General features: G+C 38.5%; 1 protein-coding gene across 2 annotated transcripts in view; it reads left to right on the plus strand.

The window, feature by feature from the left end:
- The window catches only part of UBR1 (ubiquitin protein ligase E3 component n-recognin 1), a 166,664-nt gene extending 152,570 nt beyond the window's left edge, over nt 1–14,094 (plus strand). For both annotated transcript variants that reach the window (XM_080674650.1, XM_080674651.1), the window contains exons 45-47: nt 8,090–8,260; nt 9,831–9,932; nt 11,496–14,094. In XM_080674650.1, the coding sequence (XP_080530776.1) occupies nt 8,090–8,260; nt 9,831–9,932; nt 11,496–11,637 (415 nt within the window). In that variant the 3' untranslated portion in view covers nt 11,638–14,094. The remainder of the gene's footprint in view (nt 1–8,089; nt 8,261–9,830; nt 9,933–11,495) is intronic.
- The last annotated feature ends 1,844 nt before the right edge of the window (nt 14,095–15,938 follow it).

A 15,938-nucleotide genomic window follows, 5' to 3' on the forward strand; every position in this document is an offset into this window, starting at 1 on the left:
GGCAGTCGGACATCCTTCGAGGGGTCCCAGATTGGAGAGGGTGCAGGCTGGGCTGAGGGACACACACCTCCGTGCATGAATTTCATGCACCGGGCCTCTAGTATTTACAATAATTGTGTAACCACCACCTCTCTCTGGTTTCAAAACTTTTATATCACCCTAGAGAAACACCTTGTATCCACTAAATAATTACTCCCCATTCCCCTCTTTTCTAATCCCCTGGTAATCAGTAATCTGCTTTCTATCTCTGTGGATTTGCCTATTCTGGATATCCTATATAATAAAAGCATAGTATGCAAATTGTCCCCTCAACCAGAGTTCTTCTGGGAGTTTACCAGGGTCAGGCCAGCTGGGGGAAGGGAGCGAGGTCCTGGCCAGCAGCCGCTAGGGACCCTACTGTTACAGAAGACTGGGAAAAAAACAAGCCATGCTTAGAGAAAGGGAGTTACATTTTATTAAGGGCAGGGCCAGAGAAAAATGTGCCTTTCAAATTCTGGGCTCCCCCGCCCGACATGTAGGAAACCTTTTCTATTTATACTTTTCCTAGCTCTTTTGTCTCCCAAATTTGGAATGAGACTTCCGGGCCTTCTGGAAAAGAAGGCCTATGTGCTGGGAAGGGGCCATGAGACCATATCTCAAGGCCTGACTTGGTGTCAGCACTGACAACTCTGTCTGGGGCATAGTCCACGGCCTCTCTGGAATGGGAGTAGTCTTATTTTCCTTATTATTTAAGCAAGCAAGCGTTTACAGAAGCCAAAATAGCAGGGTTAAAATTTCAAACAGCAGTTTTTATATAAGATGGATGCTTCACTACCAGTGCATGAATTTTATGCACTGGGTCTCTAGTCAATATATATAAAAGCCTAATATGCAAAGTGTCCCCTCAGGAGTTCAATCGCTCGCTTTGACGTGCGCTGACCACCAGAGGGCAGCACGGAATGAAGGCAGGCCCCGGCTAGCAGCCGGCAACCAGCAGCCACTAGGGACCCTATCCGTGCACGAATTTCATGCACTGGGCCTCTAGTATTTAATAAAAGGAATCATACTCTATATGACCTTTTGTGTCTTACCTCTTTCACTTAGCATAGTGTATTCAAGTTTCATCCAAGTTGTAGCATGTATCAGTACTTTTTTGTTTCTTAGAAAAATAATATTTCATTGTATATATCAGATTGTTTTATCCATTCATCCATTAATGGGAATTTAAAATTGTGTCCCCCTTTTGATTACTATGAATTATGCTACTATAAACATTCATTTACAAGTTTCTGTGTGGTCATGTATTTTAATTTTTCTCCAGTAATTTTTTTTAAGTGTGGAATTGCTGGGTCGTTATGGCAAACCTATGTTTAATTTTTTGAGGAACCTCTAAACTCTTTTCCACAACTGTACCATTTTACATTCCCACTAGCAATGTATGATGGCTCCTATTTCTCCATATCCTCGCCAACACTATTTTCTTTTTTGTTAAATTAAAGCCATTCTAGTGGGTGTAAAATAGTAGCTCATTGTGATTTGATATACATTTCCTTAATGACAGTGAGGTCAGACATCTTTTCATGTGCTTTTTGGACATTTGTATATGTTTAAGTTCTTTGCCAATTTTATAATTGGACTGTTTTGTTGTTGAGTTGTTAACAGTTCTTTATATATTCTGAACATTAAACCCTAATCATATTTTTTTTTAATAAATCTTTATTGTTCAGATTATTACAGGTGTTCCTCTTTTTTTCCCCCATAGCTCCCCTCCACCTGATTCCCCACCCCACCCCATGCCCTTAGCCCCCACCACTGTCTTCATCCATAGGTGTAAGCTTTTTGTCCAATCTCTTCCCGCACCCCTCAGAGAATTGTCAGTCTACTCCCTTTCTATGTCCTTGATTCTATTATATTCACCAGTCCATTCTGTTCTTCAGATTTTTTTATTCACTTGATTTTTAGATTCACTTGTTGGTAGGTATGTATTTGATGTCATTTTGTTGTTCATAATTTTTATCTTTACCTTTTTCTTCTTCTTTCTCAAAGAACACCCTTCAGCATTTCATGTAATCCTGGTTTGGTGGTGATGAACTCCTTTAGCTTTTTCTTGTCTGTGAAGCTCTTTATCTGACCTTCAACTCTGAATGATAGCTTTGATGGGTAGAGTAATCTTGGTTGTAGGTTCTTGCTGTTCATCACTTTGAATATTTCTTGCCACTCCCTTCTGGCCTGCATAGTTTCTGCCGAGAAATCAGCTGACAGTCGTATGGGTGCTCCCTTGTAGGTAACTAACCGTTTTTCTCTTGCTGCTTTCAAGATTCTCTCTTTGTCTTTTGCCCTTGGCATTTTAATTATGATGGGTCTTGTTGTGGTCCTCTTTGGATTCCTCTTGTATGGGGTTCTGTGTGCTTCCTGAACTTGTAAGTCTATTTCTTTCACCAGGTAGGGAAAGTTTTCTGTCATTATTTCTTCTAATAAGTTTTCAATATTTTGCTCTCTCTCTTCTTCTGGCACCCCAAAAATTCGGATGTTGGTACGCTTAAAGTTGTCCCAGAGGCTCCTTACACTATCTTCATATTTTTGGATTCTTTTTTCTTTTTGTTTTTCTGGTTGGGTGTTTTTTGTTTCCTCATGTTTCAAATCTTTGGTTTGATTCTTGGGGTCCTTTGATCTACAGTTGAGTTTCTGTATATTCTTTATTTCAGACAGTGTATGCTTAATTTCTGACTGGTCCTTTTCCATTTTTTTGGCATTCTCATTAAGATCCTTAAAGGTCTCACTAAGTTCCTCAGCGGTTTTTAGAAGATTCTTGAGTAACCTTATAAATGTGGTTCTGAACTCTATGTCGTCCATTAGTTTGCTTTCCTCCATTTCTGTCATTCGTGACATGTTTCTTTGTCTCCGCATTTTGCTGCTTCCTTATGTTGATGGAGTGGCTTTGTGTGGTAGGTGACCTATAGGGGCCAGTAGCTCAGCCTCCTCAATCACCTGAGGTGGACGCCTTTGGTACACCCCTTTGTGGGCTGAGTGCAAAGTCTTGGTGTAGTTAAGCCTTGATTGCTGTTGGTACACTGGGAGGAATTGACCTCCAGGCCAATTGGCTGTGAGGACCCGCTGTGTCTATAATGGAAGAGCTGCTGCGCCGGAGACACGCTTATGGTGCAGGACTTGTTTCAGTGGGGCTTTGGTGCTCACTGAGTCTGCCTCTTGAATGTGTCACTTATGGATGTGAGGAGTTGAAATCTGGTGTCTCACACTGACCACTAGGTACACTGGCTTCTGGATCTCCAATGGGGTGCAGGTTAGCTACTGTCTGAGGCCACCCAGCAGGAGCTACAGCGAGAACTACAGTTTTCTCCTCTTTGCTTGGGGTTTGGAGGTTTTGGAGCTGTCTGACCTGGGCTGCAAGTTTGCTAGGTTAAGCTGTGATAGGGCAGGCCATTCATATGCTAAAGCCGCTGCTTGGAGCTTGGGTGGGTTCCTAGATTGTGCAGGGCGGGGTCTCAGGGCTTGACCAGGCTAGGGTGTGGCAAACAGCGATGGCTGCCAGTAAGCTGGCTCTGCGTCTCTGACCGTGTCCCCGCGTCCTGCGCCCCAGCACAATAAACAATTATTCCTGCGCGCAGCCCTGCAAGCAAGCCTCCCTCACTTTCCGACCCGATGGCAGACAGTCCAGCTTCTCCCCGTAGGAGTTTGGGTCCCCCGTGTCTCCCCAGAAACTGGAGTTCGGAGTAATCGGGAGCTTATCTCCCTTCGGGTTGAAAACAGCAGCGCTCCCAGATGCCCGTCGCCAGCCCAATTCGCGCGTCTCCGTACCTCAGCTTTTCAGCGCTTGTGCACCCCTCAATGCTGTTTGCTCTTTCCTTCTAGTTGTAGAACTTCCACTCAGCCAGCATTCCCGTGGTTCTGGGTGATAGACGTTTTGTCTTTTAGTTGTAGTTTTGAAATTGTTGTGCGAGGCAGCAGTTTAGGTGTTTACCTACGCCGCCATCTTGGATCCTCCGCCCCTAATCATATTTTTAATTTGCAAATAACTTATCCCATTCTATAGGTTGTGTTTTCATAATGTCCTTTGATTCATAAAAGCCCATTTTCTCTATTTGTTTTTTCCTTTTTTGCTTGGGCTTTTTGCGTCAGTGCTAAAGAATCTATTGCCAAATCTGAGGTCATAAAGATTTATTCCTGTTTTTTCTAATAGGTTTGTCGTTTTAGCTGTTAGATTTAGGGGTTTTTTTGTTTTTTGTTTTTTTATTTAATCCTCATCCAAGGGTCCAGTTGGTGCCACCACTGTTTTTCAAGATACTATTTTCCACTATTGAATAGTTTTGGCAGCCACATTGAAAATCAATTAATCATAAATGTTTGGGTTTCTTCCTAAGTTTTGTAAGTTTTGTTGAAAAGTGAACATTTTGAATATTATGATTTAGTAACTCTGGAAATCAGATTCTCTCCCCCACCCCACTGTCCCAGTAATTGCCATTGTCACTTGATAAAGGCTGTCATTGTCTGTTTACTAGTGGTGACTTTTCTACTCTATTTGCAAAGACTTTATTCCTTGTTGTGTGTTTACTGAAGGCTTTGTATCATTATTTCTGTGGAAAGCCAGTGAATTGACAAAAATTTCCTTAAATTTCGATATCCAATAAGAACAGAAAAGAGTCGAGACCAGTTTGGCTCAGTGGATGGAGCGTCGGCCTGCGGACTGAAGGGTCCCGGGTTCGATTCCGGTCAAGGGCATGTACCTTGGTTGTGGGCACATCCCCAGTAGGAGGTGTGCAGGAGGCAACTGATTGATGTTTCTCTCTCATCGATGTTTCTAACTCTCTATCCCTCTCCCTTCCTCTCTGTAAAAAAATCAATAAAATATATTTTTTAAAAAAGAACAGAAAAGAAAAGAAGAAAAAAAGAATATCCTGTCTCTTTAAATACCTTCACCATCATTGCCAAAGAAGTTACTTCATCCCATGGTGATTGAAACAATGACCAATTTCTGTGTCCAGCCCCACAATGAATTGTCATGCAGAATATACAACCCTGATTTGTGAGGATGAGTTTCCTATTCCCCATCCAGTAGCCCCACCAGGATTGCCGGCAGCCACCTCCATAGCTACCTGCTATAGGTCTGGGAGGTAGGAGATGCTAGTCACTACACAAAATGCTACAGTTCGCTGAAAGTTGCCAGTCTCTTTCTTTGTCAAGTACTCCCATGGACACTGCGAGTATTCATCTACACTCAGTACCAGAATAGTTGCTTCAGTCAATTCTTGCCAGATCAATAGTTGTTTCAGTAGAGGAACTGGTTCCTAGAGTGCCCTACTCCCTCATCTTCTATGACATCCCTCCTCAATTTTTTTTTTAAAGCTATAAGAGTGCACTCTCTCTCTCTCTCGTCCTCCCTCCCTTCCTCCGTCCCTCCCCCATTGTAAGAATCATTGCTTATTCATCTATCTTTAAACAGTTTTACATGCATTACAGTGTGGTGACCACATTGATTCACTGAAAAAATACTGAAGAACGCTTTTTTTCCCCCAAACAAAATCTTTATAGAATCCCATTATAACAGTAAAACAGATAATAGCATTGTAACTCAAGTTCAAGCCTGGATAAGGGAAAGAGGGAGTATATCCCCTTAGCCCTTTTTGGTACCATGCCCCTCTACCTCAGTCAGATTAAACACTACTCTAAAGCAGTGTTTCTCAAACTTCCTTTCTTTTCACTTAATCACTTTCAAATAAAATTTTAAAAAGCACTGGATGATTGGGACTAGTGAGAAGCAAAATAAACAGATTATATTCTACTCGTTACTAATAACATGGGTGAATTACCTGTTAGTTACTTTTGTAAGAGAACAATATGAGCTTAAACACATGATTCTCTATGATAAAATAATATCCTCTAAAGTTAACAATAATTTTTGTTTTACACTTACCTTGCTATAATATGATGTAAATTACTTGAGTAGCATAAATTCATAAGTAGAACATCACTCTCTGAGTGGAGAAATTATATTCATATCTGCTTTAGCCATTGGTATGTGAATATTTCATATTTTAATCACAGCACATCATGTCTTGAAAATAATAAGCCAAAATTCCTATTGATGCAATTATGTACCCTTGGCATTCAATTGGCATCACACTACCATTCATAGCAAACCAGACTGATAATGATGACATGAAACTAGCAGTGACTTGTAATTAAAAGGCAAGAATCTCGGTAGTCTGAAAGTCAAAGCCCATTCAGCACTTCATGGATGATATACTGGTAATAAAGCATCTTTTTCCCAAATTGCAGCATTCCAAATCTCATTTAGGAGTTTTGTAATGTTACTAAGCATTGTCCTGCAGCCAAACTTTTTAGTAAACTTAAATTAATTAGAACTCCCACTAAACACAACTAACTCTTTAATTTTGTTTTAAGGATACCAGTTACTGTATAAGATGATGCTTAGTAGTCCTTAATCACGTGTTAAATAACCTTCTATCATTGGAAGGAACAAAGTAAGGGATTGCTGTTTAGGAACATTTTGAGAGCTTAAAGAGCCTTTCTTTGGCCCAATTTGTGAATTACTGCCCTACAAAAATGACTAAGGAATGCTTTGAGCCATGAAGCCAGGAGGTTTAAAGGGCCCAGCCAGGGCTCAGGCCGTTTATAGTCCAGGCTCTGCTCCCAGATAGAATTGCTCTTGGTGTTGGCTCCGTGATGCTTGTCTCATGAAGATTAAGGTCAGCCAACTAAAGAAGTGGTTGATTCATTTTATCTCTCAGCCCTCAAAAATTAGCTAGATGATTTCAAAAATTATATCCAGTTTAAGTTCAATGACTTTCCTAATCTTAGGGCTGGATTGCTATCCTAAAGCCCAGTGAATAGGTATTATCTCCCAGGCATTAAAAGGTATCTATCATGCTGTTGGCTCTTAGGAGGATCTGAAAACAGTGTTAGTCATTAATCACAATGAAGATCCTCCTGGATGATATTCCTACTTACTGGCTTAAAGTAAAGATGAAAATAAATCTTACGATTTCTTCCAGTTTTATTGTCACCACTAGTTTACATTAAGACTGAGCCATCTTTAGTGTAATGTGGTCGGCTCAGTTATTATATTTTAGCTGTTTTTCTCTATAAAATAGCTAGTGACTCAGATTCAGCCATCTTGTGCTAAAGGTGAAAGAAGATGTTGGCTTTATCAAAAAAGAGCTATGATTACGTTCTGGAGCAACCCCCTGGAAGTGGAAACAGCTCTGTCATCTACAGGAGACAGGAATGGAAGACCTATACGCAGAGTCCCTTTGCTCCTATTAGACAATAGAGCCTTGTTGGATCTCTCCTGTGGTTTCATTTACTTTTTACTGCCCAAATTAAGGAATTCTTGATATTTCTATTATGTTCAGTATACAGCAAAGATAGGAGCATGGGAAGCTCCTTTTTAAAAGAAAACCATTATCACTTTAATTTAAAAAGTGATGCTCCCTTTGGGGGCATTATAGCAAGGCTGTACTATGCCACTATAAAATGATTGGATCTCAAAGTACTATTTGGTTCAAGTAAGTCAACTCTTTTCTTCCTAAGACTTCCTGTGTTTCCAGATGGAAGGGGCCATCAACTCAAAGACTGCAGTCTCTCATTTCAATCCTAAAGATCTCAATACCTCAAAGAACTCAAAGAAATGGGAGAGAAATGTGTTTGAACCCTTACTGCAAGTTATGATTTAAAAATATTGTCATATTCCTCCAACATAGGACACAAGCTTGACTAAACATGAATCAAGAGGAGGCCATTGACTATAAATTGGTCATGTCACATGAAGACTGGATTCTATAATAAATCTCAATCTCAAGGCATATTTAATTGTCAAACTTTATAAGAATTATCAGGATACTATATTTAATAATAAATTTTCTTACTATGGATTAATCAGAAGATTTTGTTTTTGTTAAGTCTTCTTAGGGGAAAGTATTAAAGAGGAATCATACAATAAAATGTTCCCTTGTCTTTTTAAGATCTTTCTTTGGTGCAAAGCAGCCAGTGATGGGAACATGTTTCATGCTAACTAGATATATCATGCTTTTTTTGTTTCTCCACCATACTAAATGTTTTCTTCCCTTTTGAGGTGCCCACGGTCTGCAGATGATGAGCGAAAAAACCCTGTCCTTTGTCTTTTCTGTGGGACCATACTGTGTTCTCAGAACATTTGCTGCCAAGAAACAGTGAATGGGGAAGAGGTTGGAGCTTGCATTTTTCATGCACTTCACTGTGGAGCTGGAGTCTGCATTTTCCTGAAGTGAGTAGTGTGTGATCTGAAAGCTTCATAATGAATTTAGGGAATTTGTATTCAATCTGGAGGCCATTATGGCAACAGTGTGTTGATAGGAAATTATATCAGAAGTTAGAGACCAGTTATTCACATGAGATTGCATTTGAGAAGATATCCTATGTAATAAAACCCTAATGTGCAAATTGACAGAATGGTGGAACAACCGGTCGCTATGACACACACTGACCACCAGGGGGCAGATGCTCAACACAGGAGCTGCCCCCTGGTGATCAGTGTGCTCCCACAGCGGGAGCGCCACTCAGCCAGAAGCCCTAAGCTGAGCTCATGGCTGGCGAGCGCAGCAGCAGTGGCAGGACCCTCTCTCTTCCCTCCCCCCTCCCCCAGTGCACAAATGTCATGCACCAGGTCTCTAGTTACAAAATAACTAGTAAAAAATAAAAAATTTAAAAGTAGGATTCTGTTCTATGGGGGTGTTTGGAGTGGGGGGGGTGTCAGTGGGGAAAAAGGGGGGACATCTGTAATACTTTAAACAAAGATTAAAAAAACTTTAAGTAGGATGCTGTTCAGATTTTGATTATTTATGGAAAATCTTAACTATAACAGACTTTGTATTGATTACTCTGGAATGGTATAATACTCAGATACAGTGAAAGAATTTAGAATCCTAAAACTTACATTTTTAAAGTATATGTAAATTGTTACTTTAGGTTGTCCTTTGAATATTTTCATTTTCATTTCCTCTATCAACCAACCATGTTTTCCCTGGTTCTCTCGGCAAAAAACCGAGAGTAGAACAATAGTCACTCATTTATGAAAGGAGAGTACAAAGTTGCTCTTGTGAGATAAAATTCAGAAATATGCTTGTCCTTTTTCTTTCCATTTTCCCCATGTAATATAGTTTTTGTTTATATAAACACTAATATCTCACTACCTGTGGCATATGTAATTACTGTAGGCATCAGTTAGATGAGGGGATTGACAGTATGGAAGCCAAATCCCAACACCTATTTTCTTCTTCTAGGGAACCTACAGCGAGTAAACCCACTACCTCATTTATTTTATAATTTCTCTCTATAGTACTTATCACCTGTGTGTGTCTCCATTTCTCTGCTGCAAGAGTCCCAAGTACCTTCAAAGTGGCACTGTTGGAGGTTGGTTCAAACCAGGAAAGGCTTGACACTTACCTAGATGACCTTTCTGGCCTGAGGTTATCAGACTGGGAGATGTGGTGCTGTTCTTCTGTTTAGCGTTCTCCCCGCTCCAGTTCATAGGTTAGGAAACATAACAGAAGCTATTCCAATCACCATTTCCTAGGGTACCTATAACTCAAGTAGGATAGTCTCTTTCCTCTCTTCAGTAAATACAGTCAGTATTACTGATCCCATGTCTCTAAATCCAGTGATCCTTTCTCATAGCTTTAACAAATATAGTAATGTTTGCTCTCTTTATTTAGACAAAACACAATTTATCTGTTTATGTATAATTGTCTTTATACTGAATTCCTAACAGATATTGGCTGTACCTATCATTTGCACACATGCACTTAATATTTCCTGTTGGTTGTTTTGTCCTTCAGAATCAGAGAATGCAGAGTGGTCTTAGTTGAAGGTAAAGCCAGAGGCTGTGCCTATCCAGCTCCTTACTTGGATGAATATGGTGAAACAGATCCTGGCCTGAAGTAAGAGTTTTTTTTATTTAAATTTAGTCACATTAAAGGTAATACTTCTCCAAAATTTTTAAGATACCAACTGTCCTAATGTTTGCATGCTCTGTTCATTTTAATCAACCATTCTTCATCATTAATTAGATTTAATTGACACTAATATATAAAAGAAAGAAATCTGGAATGTCCAGTGAGGGACTTCAGACTAAAATGGATATTCATTGTTTCCATTGCAATACTTGAAACTTTTTATTAGTCAGCTATATCAGCCTTCTTTGCTTTAGCAAAGCAAAATACTTAGAATCTGAATTTTTCTATATCATTCCTGGTATTAGGTACTGGAGAACTGTTCATGATGTATGAGAAAGAGGAAATAAGGCACAATGGTTACAAAAGTACACACAGATAAAGATTAGATCTCCATACAATAAATTGTCTCTGTTTAATTGAAATTGAGGGTTTTTTTTTAATATTACTTGGAATGAACAGGCTTACTAGATGGGGTTTGGAACCTCTTTTATCATACAGAGATTTGTTTTTATTGTGACAGCATTTGACCTGTAGAGATACTCTTTGGATTTAAAAAATCTGAGAAAGCCCTAGCCAGTTTGGCTCAGTAGATAGAGCTTCGGCCTGCCGACCGAAGGGTCCCAGGTTCGATTCTGGTCAAGGGCACATACTTGGTTGCAGGCTTCTCCCCAGCCGGGGGCCTGTCGGGGCTTGTGCAGGAGGCAACCAATCAATGTGTTTCTCTCACATCGATGTTTCTCTCTCTCTTTCCCTCTCTCTTCCTTCTCCTTAAAAATCAATGGAAAAATACCCTCGAGTGAAGATTAAAAAAAAAATCTGAGTTGTGAAAGTTGTTAATGACTGAGGATAAGAGATCTGATTTGTTCCAAAAAGGTGCAAAGAAGCAGAATTTTAAAATTAATTAGGCAGTTGAGAAATACCCAACTAGCTGAGATACTCGAGTGCCTCAGGAGAATCTCACAGTTATCCATTATTGGCAACAGCCAAACTTAAGTCATTTTGGATTAGTTGTTATATAGTGTTACAAACTGTGCAGCCTTAGAATTGTGGGGTAATTTGATTTAAATGTGTGCTAATCACCAGCAAATTCGTTGTGTCATAAGGACAGCTATAACCAAATATTTCTGAGGAGCAGAATATAATTTGAGGGCTTAGTGTTACATCTCAAATCTAACCTTTACTATGCAAAGATCAGAAATCAAAGCTGATGAATCTAAAAAGCCATTAGAGCTCCACTCAGACTAACCACCTAAAAAAAAGCTGCTTCAAATTATAAACCTTGTTGGCTATTTAAATGAGGCCCCATAATGCTCATGGTATACTTATTTTCTGAATAATCTAGGGGTAAATTTCTGCTTCAATAGCTAAATAACCTATCAAGTTCTTAGTGATCACAGGTGAAGAGAAAATATCCCTTTTAAAACACTGTCCTGGTGATTCCTCCCAGCTCAAAAAACAACTCAAGAGTTCAGGCTAATTTAGGCAACAAAGTGTGGCAGTTATTTGATCAAACTTACATGTTGTTGGTGTTTTCTTTTTCCCCTGAAGGAGGGGCAACCCCCTTCATTTGTGTCATGAGAGGTATCGGAAGCTCCATTTGGTGTGGCAACAACACTGCATAATAGAAGAGATTGCTAGGAGCCAGGAAACGAATCAGATGTTATTTGGATTCAACTGGCAGTCATTATGAGCTCCAACTCTGCCTCGGGACAATCACGAATGAAGACTATAATGAAGACTGATTCAGAATTATGGAGACTTTCGGAGGGCTGGAGAAGGGTTGGAGGGTCTTTTGCTCCTTGTCCAGTTGTGTCCAGATTCATATAAATCAATAAAATATTCCTTAATGGAGTATTGCTTTCAATTAGTGAACATATGCTTAAAGGAAAAGAAGAGCATAGACTAATCTGTTCTATGTTCTAGAACACTAAAGAAATGCTTCTTCACCCCAAGTGTCTGATTCTGCTAATATATCCAGAAAACTTATTTCCCTTTCTAATCTGTCCCATTTCATTTCATCTCCCTGATCAATGAAGTCACATCAAGCAGCTGTGGACATTATTATATGTTAGTTAAATATGCAATTTTGTTGCTGTTGGTCCTCACCCCCACCCCCCATTTAGTTTAGCTAGCATTGGATCACTGACAAGATTCTAATAATCTGTGATTTTCTTCTTGCAGCTAAAGAGGAATTGCAGAAACCATTCAGTATGCTTCAGTTGGAAAATTCTGTAATTGAGAAAGTTTTCCAAAAAAGGAAATTTTTAGTCATTTCTCTTTTAAGGAAATATCCTAATGTGCTACTTACTGTTTCAGTTAGAAATTAAATGAAATCTCTATATGGACTGAGTTGCCACTTCTAAGGCCAATTTCTGCCAGTATTAGGATAGTGCATTCATTATTCATCCCTGATGGGACAGAGTCTATCTATAATCCTCACCTCTGACCACAAATATCTTGGTTGAGTTTTGAAATTATACTTTCCATTTTCCAAAGGCAAGGTTCTAAAATGAGTTCACTTATCTCGTGATGTGGTACCATCCTATTTGACTCTTAGAAATCTGATGCAGTTCTGATGTAAACTATAGAATGAAGAAAGAAAAATTCCCTCAGTGAACAGAGCATGACAGCTGTAAATTAGGACAATCAAATTGAAGCCGATTCTGCAACCTCCTATGTCTTTATAAAAGACTAATCATTTGTTATCTGTGTGTAACCTTTTCATAAACTGATTTTTATGACTAGTACAAACAACCAAAAAAGCCATGTGATCAATAGTCTGTGTCCTGTTATAACATGCTGTGGTTGAGCCATCTTGTTTATAAATAATCAAGCTCTCCAAAATCTGTGCAAACTTTAACTTTTATCAAGAACTTGTGATGTAAAACAGCAGACAGAAGATAAATTGAAATCTTCCATTTTAGCTTCTGTTGTATGTGGAGTAATGTTAGGAGCTTCAAAGATGCATTCAAAAATCATCTTATTTTGCCTTTAGTGACTAGTGTCATATATGTATGTAAATGTTTTCCTGCTTTCTTAGTGCTCAGCAAAGTCAAGCAAATAAAAATATGTGAAGTGATTGATGATACACATTTGGGGGCAGATTTTTTTTGGCATTTCTATGTAAAGTAAAGGTGGATTTTGCACTAAGTAATAGGCATGAACAGGCATCAGAATCACAATCTACTTGAATAATTATTGAGAAGGTATCAGAAAATTGATTAAACTTCACTGAACAATTTGTAATATTGATAGGTGAGGATCAGAAAATTCAGTATTCAGTTTGTCAAATTTGCCAATATGATTAAGTGATTAGAACATTTCCCTTTATTTCTTATGTGACTTTGTTGGATGGATTGGCTGACTGGGAAGTCTGAGCCAGGATAGTCAACAGAAGATGCTGACTTCTGCTCTAATTGACCAGCCCCAGTTTAGCAAAGATAAACTGACTTTAAATTTCTAATCTTTTTATATTCACTTCGCATATTCTGGGTTAAGCTCTCAAGCTGCCAGAAGGACTATCCCACATTAGCCAGTCAGACCTTTATTGCCAAAGAACCTATTTCATATTGAGTTCCACTTATTGAGTTAGATTCAGATCTCTGCACTGTAGATGAACGTATGTCTCAGTGCTGCCCCCAGCCTAAGGCATTTCTAATTATATTCAAATACCTTAGTGGTTTGCCTACATCATTGCAAACAATTTAATCATGCTTATGAAATTTACTTTAAAAATTAGCAAAAAGTCACTTTATTTTTATTAGTGTAGAATGTGGAGGAACTAGTTCAACAAGGTAACTCCAAAACTGTTTTTCTAATGTTTGGTGTGAGGGGTCAGGAGGAGTTTTTATGATGTGGTAAAGGAAAACATATATCTGTATAATTAATTTATTATGTTGGTGTATGGGCTGTGAGTTCATCCTTTAGTGGTCATTTGTCATTTCATAACAACTATGCATTTGGTTCACTGTGATGATGATCTATATTTAGTGACTGCAACATGTTTATACCACTGTTTCAAATTCCATCCATGATGAAGTTATACAAATAATGCTTATATTGATATCTTTTATTGCAGAATGTAAATTTAAAACTTGTATAATGTTCTTGTGCTTTTTGAAATAAAATATCTTATATGTGTATATTTAAAAGGAAAAAAAAAGGGACTTCTTATATTTGGGCATAGGGTTTGAAGTATAAAAATCTATACCTAGAAATGAGCTCTAGTTAAAAGTTATCCTTGTCAGCCCAGACAAAATGTATTTTTAATCCTCACCCGAGGATATGTTTTTTATTGATTTTAGAGAGAAAGGGAGAGAAAGAAACACCAGTGTAAGAGAGAAACATCAATCAGTTGCCTCCCATATGCACCCCAGCCAGGGCTCAGGCCTGCAACCTAGATATGTGCCCTGACTGAGAATTAAACCTGCAACCTTTTGGTGAACAGGACGATGCTACAACCAACTGAGCCACCCAGCCAGGGCTCAAACAAGCTCTTTAAAAGACATAGGTATTGCCCTAGCCTGTTTGGCTCAGTGGATAGAGCATTGACCTGCAGACTGAAGGGTCCCGGGTTCGATTCCAACCAAGGACACATGCCAGGTTGCAGGCTTGATCCCCAGTAGGGGGAAGCAGGAGGCAGCCAATCAATGATTCTCTCTCATCATTGATGTTTTTATCTATCTATCTCTCTCCCTTCCTCTCTGAAATCAATAAAATATTTTTTAAACAGACATAGGTATTTAGTGTAATGGTCTCCAAACTTTGTAACCATACACCCCATTAGTAAATAAGTTTTAAACATGCATTATGTATTTCTATATTTATGCAATACTGCACTAATGCCTTAAGTACATGTCCTAAAATGGAGATTTTAAAAAGTCAGTTGAAAAATATAATATTTCTATTTAAATATCTGGTAAATAAATCTATACACCCCTTTGGGTAGCACACCCTGTGGGAAGACAACTATCTAAAGCAGCATTATACAGCCCAGCAGTGTGGCTCAGTGGTTGAGCGTCAACCCATGAACCAGTGGACACCGGTTCTATTCCCAATCATATATTAGGAAAGCAACAGACAGTTTTTAAAGACAATGTTAAGAGCATTACATAAAGATATTAGTATAAAGTTTCAACTAGAACTACAGTACAATACCAAAAGTGAGGGGAAAGCCAAGAAAATAGACTACATAGTAAAATAATATAAATCTAGACCAATTTATCAATTTAAATGGGTTAACTCACCTATTTAGGAAAATATCAGGTGAGCAACAAATAGATCCAGGTGGAAAATAAAGACATTAAAACCAATTTTTAAATGGGCAAAAGATTTGCATAATTTTTCTCCAGAAAAGATATACAGATTGATAATAACTACATAAGAGGATGTTCAACATTATTAATCATTAGAAAAATGCAAATCAAAACCACAATGAAATACCATTTCATAAACTACCTACTAGGATGGCTATTATTGAAAAGACAAACAATAACATGTTGGTGAAGATGTGGAAAACTGAAACCAAACAGAGGCAGTCCTTCCCTTTGTACAGGAGTGAATTACTGCAGATGTGGCAAGCAATTTTAATAACCAATGGAAAAGATTACTATTGTTCCATAGCCTTCAAAAATTTTAGTTAAGCCTGGCCAGTGTGGCTTAGTGGTTGAGCATGGACCTCTGAACCAGGAGGTCACGGTTCAATTCTTGGTCCGGGCACATACCCAGGTTGCAGGCTTGATCCCCCAGTGTGTGGTGTGCAGGAGGCAGCCAATCAATGATTTTTCTCTCATAGATGTTTCTATCTCTTTCTCCCTCTCCCTTCCTCTCTGTAATCAATGAAAAAAATATTTTTTTAAAAATAAAAGAAAGCCTGCTTTAAAAAAAAATTGGTTAAAAACTTATTGTCAGTTATAAATAGGGAAATGAAAATAGTAAAAAATATTTAGCACAATGTAATTTAGAAACATTGAAAATTGAAGTGTTTTATTT

This window comes from Plecotus auritus (genome assembly GCF_963455305.1).
Source record: "Plecotus auritus genome assembly, chromosome: 1".
In the NCBI taxonomy this organism is placed as follows: Eukaryota; Metazoa; Chordata; class Mammalia; order Chiroptera; family Vespertilionidae; genus Plecotus; species Plecotus auritus.